Genomic DNA, 8,324 nt, shown 5'->3' with positions numbered 1-8,324 from the left:
ATGAATGGTATATCATTGCTATATCCGGCTTGTATTCCTGGGAATTCATCCGTTAAATTAATTGACGATGATGAGACCGCTTCTGTATCTTCCGGAGTCTCTCCGGCTCCTTCTGCACAAGATTCTAAATCACCTACGGATAATCATGTGAAGCGCCCTATGAATGCATTTATGGTATGGAGTCGAGGACAACGACGTAAAATGGCGCAGGTAAAATGGCTTGACCAATGACTGCATCATTTTGATTCACTGATGCTTTCCCTTCCGTCACGTTGCTTGTTCGAACCAGAATCGTATTTGCATAACTTATTAGGCTTCGTCTTTCAGGATAACCCCAAAATGCACAACTCCGAAATCAGCAAGCGCCTGGGAGCGGAATGGAAGCAGTTGTCAGACAAGGATAAACGCCCTTTCATAGATGAAGCAAAACGGTTACGATCAATACATATGAAGGTAGTAAATAGATCATAGGCAAAAGGGAAAATCCTTCACAGCGCAATGAAGAAAGCACGGTTTTTTCAGGAGCATCCAGACTACAAGTATCGTCCACGGCGTAAACCTAAGTCAGCTGTGAAGACACCGAATCGCTTGCCACTCGGCATCGCCTTGCCTCCATTCGCAACTCAAGCACTTTTTGCCAACTACGGTCCACTGGATGGAATCAAAGCGCCCGACTTTACCAGCTATTATTCCTCATTCTTTCCTAACAGTATGCTGTCCACATCCTATTCACCGTACAACGTAATGGCCGCCTATGCACGGCAAGCGGCTGCTGTAGCTGCAGCATCGCAGCCTCCTCATCCAACGAGTTCATTGCCTCAAACATGAGCCTGGTGGGTTCGTTTTAGCTGTTTGCACTTTTGTAACTTAGATCCTATTTGTTTGAGTAAGTGCGTGTGTTCGAATGTCAGAGAGAGGGGCCTCAAATTTGTGTTACTTTGCTGGATGTGTGACAAAGGCGAAGAAAAGGGGAACTAGTTCACTTTCGTATTCTTCCATACGTATTTGTTGGAGGCGGAAAGACCATTCGCAACCGCTTGAATCCGCTTTTTTCGCGCGACAAGACCCTTTCCTGACAGAGGGAATGCGCGCTATTGTTCCTTTATTTACCTACTTCGATCTGGAATTCGGCATACGTTTTGTCCCGATACCCTCACCAGTTTCGTTCTCTTCCGCACCTCCACACAAAGGCATTTTGCATGCGGGCAAGGAACGGGACGGGGCAAAGAGTTCTACAAAATTACTATGGCGTCGAATTGCCTTCTATTCCAGGCACGCGCCGATAATGTAAAAAAAAAAAATCACCCCCCGACGAATCTCGTACGTCATCATGTGGACGTAGCCAACTCAGCTTTTTGTACGAGTTTCTTCACGTAATCTCTCGACTCTTCCGGTCACAACAGAAGCAATGTTTTGTGCAGTGCGTGTCATTTATGCTTGTATTTGTATACCAGTAAATTGTATGTGTGAATGTGTTGTGCGTGGCAGTCGGGCATCGCCATCCATCACCATATTTTTCTTATTTCATTTTTCATACTTCTTCACTGTTTCGCATATATGATTGTCCGGAGATTATGTTTGCTATGTGAATAAACGCTATTGAATGAAATTTCTGGAAAGAAAGTATGCGCGTTGCCCGGTCCCCAAAACAAACACGATGCCTTTGAATTGTTTATTCTGCAATACGACAAAATCGGAACTGGCGGTGCAAATACACACGTTTGCCGTCGCATTAAAGCTCAGCTTTGTTCTAACCGATACTGCACCTTGTGCTCCACTCGAGCAAGCCCATCCTTCGTGTATCTAGCAATCGTTCGCTCCACATGCCATCTGCCGATTATAACTCAATTTGTTCAGTTCTGTCAATTGCTCGTTCGTCATTGTGAGTTCATTCAAGGCCGCTTTTGTTCACCGACCCCAAGCGAGGAGCATCTCACAATACACACGAAAGGAGGAACCAGAAAAAAAAATTAGCAACTATTGATTGACGCGCGAATAATTCGTGTTCCTACCACATATTTACTTTTAACTATTCCCCACTAAACCACTAACCCTCCTTACTATGAACCGGAATTTTTTGTGACGAAATTTTGCGCAATTTCAATCATGTTAATTTCAGCGGGTTTCGAATATAGCGGGAGGCGCAAATATTTAGAGAGAGAGGGAAGTGGTCTATCTTCAGTAGGTATTTCCTTCTCTATTTTCAGTCGATCTGTAATAAGCAACGAATTTACTACATATAGTGTTTTTATTTTGGAACCTATTTCGCTGCCATGGATATTTTCGTAGATTTATTCTCAGTTAGTGATTTCCCTCCGAAGCGATGAGGAGAAAAACTGTTCCGCTCGACACTCATCGAGGTAGCCGTGTTGCGGACAATTCTTCCCAGTGAGTGGCCAACACAGCTGGTTTTGTTAGGGTTTTTGCTTCAGGCACTTTCCATAAATGAAAAGACTTAGTGAATAGTGGTAGTAAAGTAAGAGTAGAAGTAGTAAGAGTAAGTAAGTAAGAGTAGTAGTAAAAATGAATAGATATTCCAAATGATTTCCTGCTAATTTTTTTAGAGAACAAATGAGGCCTAAATTTGTTAGTTTTCTTTTCAGGATTTTTAAATAGGCTAAATAAACGTTTTTGGAGCAATAATCGCTGAGGATATTTACTTTTTGATTTAGGAAATGCATAGCCACCTTGTGAAATGATAGCGGATGTCCTAAGTACTAGTTAAAGAAGAAACCTCTTAAAATTTGTCGGAAAAATCTATTTTAAATCTATTAAGGAAGATTTACAACCGAAAAAAACTACATACAACGCTAAATATAATGCATTCAAGATGATCGTCTAATTATAGAATACAAATGTATTACTTGAACGGAAGGGAAGTAAGCACAGAACAGGTTTCTTCAGTGGCCTGGCCACTCGCGCTCGCGCAAAAAAAAACAAGCTTTTGTTTGTGTCATCTACTTTCAGCATCTATATTTATTTTAAACAAAAAAAAAAACTTGCAACATTTATTGAAACATTAGATTGTCCTTTTAATTTTACACTCGAATTATTTTGACAAAATATATGTGTTAGGTGCGGCTTATGACGTCATTACTTTAATGCATGATTGATTTTAGTCATTTTCTTGCTACTTTCTGGAGTTAATGTTAAGATAAATAAAATTTGTTCATTAACGGTATATGTGTATGAAGAGGATATAGAGAAAAACTGGATCTTATTTTGTGGACTAGTCGGGAATCTATTCGAAGATTTCGAAATTATTCCATTCTTTGATTTCTCGACTCTTTTTATGGCAAGTATTCTTGTCCCCTTGTTGGCCCAAAATCCGGAAATTATAGTCTGTTCTAAGGCTACCCAAGGTCGTTTTATCCGATAGAAACGATTTTGATTGCCCTGAAGATATGTAATTTTAATCTTATTTTTAACCTTATTTTTTTTGGCTTTTTGATTCCATAAAAATGACGATGTAAAGAGATCATTAGGCTTCAGAGTTCCAGAAGATTTGCTGTCTATCCACGACAAATTGAGCTTGAGGTCGTAAAGGAAGTTGAGTATGCCTAATACGTGGATGTTATCCATTAGCTTGTGAGCGTTCGAGTACTCCGAGCGATGTAATTTCTCTATTGGTCGGCATTGGTTGCGAAATGATGCGAGCCAATAGAGATTGTCGAGAGAAAATCCTAATTAGGAGGCTACAGACTGCATAAATAAGGAATCCCGCTAATCCTACTGCTTCTTGAAGAAATTATCACTCCAGCTGCTTATGCCTAAATTAGTGAAAAAACTCTCAGGGAAAAGAAAATTATGGAATATATTTTCAAAATAAGATGGTTAATAAGTATGTAAAATAGAAAATCCACCGTCGGTAACAAAACGCAGCTGCATGGTTCACAGTTTTTTTACATTTTAGGTATCTTTAATTGGAAAAAAAAATGTCTCTACCATATTTTATGGCTGTGTAAAAGGTGACCTTGTGAGATGTGTGCAAAACAAATTAAAAAAGAGAAAAAAAGCGCTACCAAGAATTTCTTCTAGGGGTTCTTCTCAGCAAATTCTCGTTCAAGGGATGTTTCCAAAAAATATTAAATATTTTTCAATGGATCTTTTGAACCTATGAAATTTTAATTGTTATTGAAGTAACTCTAACTTTTGAATAATTTCTGTTTATTACTTTTTCTGTTTGAGTTTCTCCCATTCTTAATTTTTGTAGAAAAATTAAAAGCAATTAGAAGTAGAAAAATTGTGAAATTTCTTACAGTTTGCGAAAATGCTTGCGCTGCTCAGAGTTTTGATTCGAAAACTTGTGGTCCTGAGAAGAAACTATCCTCAAAGTCGAAGAGGCTAAGTTTTCTCGCACGTTACTCATCTTACACAAGTAAAACAACAGAAGCGTTAGCATTTCATTACGTAATGTGGGAGTTACGCAGCAGGAAGTCGAGTGGACGATCAGGTCGGACAAATCCACAACGCGGCACGTTTTGAAGCTGTACAATCTGCAAACACTACCTGTTATGTAGGATAAGTAGAAAATCAACATATTCGAATAAGTTGTGTTGTTCTGTATTACCTCCTGGTGTGTTTTTTAACTGCCGTTTGTACAACCATCAGAGGGTCCCGTTAGCACTTGATGTGAATTCAAATATTGCTCTTCGAACGGTTCTTAACCGGAATTTCCTCCAGGATAACTTTTATAGTTCCATGTGAAAACGAATAACATTTCATGTTATTCACATTTAAAGACAGCTCCTCGGAGGGAAGATTTACGGTGAACGCTGTTCGAAAGAAAATTACTATCGAAAACATGAACACAAAGGAACCAGCGCGACGTTTCTATGGAGGAGTGACTGCGCTCCTATTGAAGAGTACTGTCTGAAAAGGAAATGAAAGTCGTGCTGTTGTGACTTCCGCTCATCGGTGAGGCGATCTAAAATGGAATAGAAGAAAAACTTTGATTTTGTGGTAAATTCGATAATCATGAATGAATATTTCATTTGTTTTTTAAAGAATTAACTAATTAATTAAGAATCTTAGCGCTCCTTAAAAAATAAATATATAAATTGTTATTCCTATAACACTTCAGTGGCAAAGTTATTGCGTTGTGTGAAAAATAACACGAGGAAAAAAAATTCATAGGACCCATCTGTTGATGTTTTTACCTCAGGGTTCAATACGTTTCAGTATGTCGAAAAATTTGAAGTAAAATTAGTTGAGGTCATATAAGGTCAGAGTATTGTTTATCTATTTGTTATTCTTCTAACTGTAAGTGTTTTTAAACAACTCCATCGATAACATAATTCCTCTCAACGGATGAGTTTGCTGTTTTAATTTTTTTTCAAATACTTTTAATATTGGCTATAATTGATTGGCAAAGAATTTTATGTTCTTTTAAATTTATTTTCTAATTCCTGACTTTGATTTTCTTGGGCCATCGCTATTTGAAATATTGAGAAGCCAAAATTATTTTCTACTAGATGGTTGTTATGTACATAGTTGTTGAATTATTAGAATTTCAGAGGGAAGGTAAGGAGGAAACCAAAAATGAGGAGAAAAAAGACTCATATAATTGTTCTGCTCAGAAACTTTACATTGTATGATTTATTACGAATAAATTATTTGAATATGAATGATTGTAGTTTTACATTTTCAATACTTCTTGTATGAATTATTTCTTATGTTAAGGGATAGCAATACGATTTCATGAAAAACTTTCACGTCCGTTGTTCTCACACGATCAACTAAATATTGTCGTTGAGAGAGTAGTCCAAGATCTCAGACATGAAAAAACTTCACAGTTGGTCTAATCGGAGTGCGTTGATGCGCGCACTATTTCTTCATTTTTTTTTCGTCAGGGAATCTTTTGAGTTTCTCATAATTGTTGAATCAGAACGTGCGGTGGTGGTTCGCGAACAAAGGACGTTGACGCGTAGCACTGAGGGTTGAATGAATGCATGTGCTAAACCTCACCAGCACGCATTCAATGCGCCAAATACAAGAACGCATCGAATCTTCGCGTCACACGATCCTATTAGGCGATCTGTCTGTCTACCCACCCTCCACCTCCCTCATCTGAAAAACACTCATTTACTTGGTGGCATTTGTTGCGAAGTTATGGATCACATGTCATTCATTGTACGTTGTCCCTCCGCTACCGTTTCCCTTATTAATGACACCGGTCTACCCGAACATTTGACAAGGACATGACACGGAAAGTTAATATTTTGCTGAGCATATGTCTTCAGCCAGGAGACAAAGCACTACAAATACGAGTGTGGATGTTAATCACGGATTTGCGGAGCTTTCAAAACGGGAGATGCGGAGGAGCTACGTGCCGCATGTCAGGTGGCAGTTGCGATCCGAAAAAGAAGCTTCTTACAGCATGCGGTTCCTTGAATTTATTTCTTCATGGGAAATCACTTTGTTTGAACATGAAAGTTAAGTTAATAAATGGGTAGTGAGTAATGTATTACAGTTTATGTATACATCCAGTTAATAAGTAGCAACTTTAGCAACTAAAAATCAGTACGAGATGAATCACTTAAACGTTAAGGAGACCACAAAAATATCCAGGATCTTCTACTATCACTTATCCTGAATCTTCATAAGTCGCGGCTAGACGTGGTACTTCTGTTGCATGGTGATGACATGGGACTCAAGGCAGATCAACGGAACTCACGACTGATTCTCACATTTGATTTGTCTTCCCTTGAATAAACTAGTGTATTTTTCAAAAATTCGTAATCTCGTGAAAGCCTTTTGATGGAAAATCAAAAATCTTAAATCCAGAAATCTTGCAAGCTTTGTTACGGAAACATGATGTAAGAGCCGGAGTGGATAAAGAAGGACGAGAATATCCTTAGACAATAGTATCCGAGAAGTGGACATGTTTTCTTTTTTTCAGCTGCTATTTTTGCGGTAGACAACAGTTTTATTGGGCTGACCATTCAGTTTTACCTCCTTTTATTCCTCATTCGAAGCTGTACTCCTTAACAAGGTTTGTACAGCACGTTACATGCCCTTCAAGTAGATTCGTGTACGCTTAGTGTAATGGATCCGTTTACATTGACAGAACGGGAACTCAAGCACTCAATTAGCTGAGAGATGTGATCGGTAAACACTGTTACAGTGACCACAACACGTCGGGCCAAACGATCAGCTCGATTCCATTACGGTATTAAATAGCTCACAAACAATTCCCGAGACCTAAGCGATGTTAGCGAGAAAAATTTCATTACGATCTTCTTATACGGTATCTTCTTCTACTCGAAGTGCTTTACAATAGGAAATCCCTGTTTTTTTTTTGGATTTGTGGAAAAATCAGCCACTACTGCCAAGGAAATAGTTGAAGTATAGATGAAATTTAGTTTCTGGCTTCTGGCGAAAACAAAATCATAACAAAATAAATAATAATCCGTAGGAAAAAAGGCTGATAGGTTTTTATAATTGACGTCTACCTGAAAAATTATGTTTTTCAGGCACTGCAGAGTTTTTCCTTTTAAAAACTCTGAATTTAAAGAAAAAAGCAGTTATTTGATTAATTAATAGATGAAAACATATTTCATAAATATCACCCACGCTTACAAAACTGCTGTGCTAGGAATCAACTAATTCCTGACAGGAAAACACTAATAATAATAAATATGCAACAAAGAAAAAATACACCTTTTTAAGCTTTTACTGATTGATTGCCTCAAGAAGAGAGAACTCGTGGATATTACCGTATCCGTTCTCTAAGGCTCTTCTCAAGGATTTTTTTCCATGAAATTCATGGAAACTTCCATTTCGAAACAATCGTGTGTATTTTAAGTGAACCGAAGGGTAATGAAGCGTGAATACACTCGTGAATCCATTTGAAATTTTTCGTCTGCTGGATGGCTGGATCTATGTGGGTTTTTCCACTAATTTTATATTTCTTTCCTGAAAATCATGTGGATTAGTGAGTGAATGTTTACTTTACCATATCTGTTAGTGTTATTCGTGTTGTTTGACACCGTACTTCATAGAGAATGACAAATTGAGGTGTCGTAAATCATCAATGAGGCGATGGTGGAAGGCGGCTGACCCGCTAGAACAACGGTTGTCACATAACGGAATTAATGGGCCGCGAATAGGCGCGCTTGTTCCGTAGTACAGTAGCCGAAGCATTAACATACGAGCACCGTCACATTGTTCGTTGAACACATACACGTAAATTTACACAATAAGTTTTCTTTTGGGGAAAATTTACTCACTGACACTACTTCCAGTACTAAGAAAAATCCTTAATGAGATCCTATGTCAACAGATGCAATTAGATCGTCAACTGATCAAATTCAATATTTACT

The 8,324-nt window shown here is 38.2% G+C and overlaps 1 protein-coding gene across 1 annotated transcript; it reads left to right on the top strand.

The window, feature by feature from the left end:
* On the top strand, nt 1-828 carry RB195_026216 (uncharacterized protein; the record flags this gene model as incomplete). The annotated part of the gene is made up of 3 exons (XM_013448190.2): nt 1-210; nt 328-453; nt 523-828. The coding sequence occupies 3 exons, from the start codon at nt 1-3 to the stop codon at nt 826-828; spliced, it is 642 nt and encodes a 213-aa protein (XP_013303644.1).
* Nucleotides 829-8,324: the final 7,496 nt, after the last annotated feature.

Source organism: Necator americanus, chromosome X, assembly GCF_031761385.1.
Source record: "Necator americanus strain Aroian chromosome X, whole genome shotgun sequence".
Taxonomy (NCBI): Eukaryota; Metazoa; Nematoda; class Chromadorea; order Rhabditida; family Ancylostomatidae; genus Necator; species Necator americanus.
This window is presented reverse-complemented; position numbering and strand designations above follow the sequence as displayed.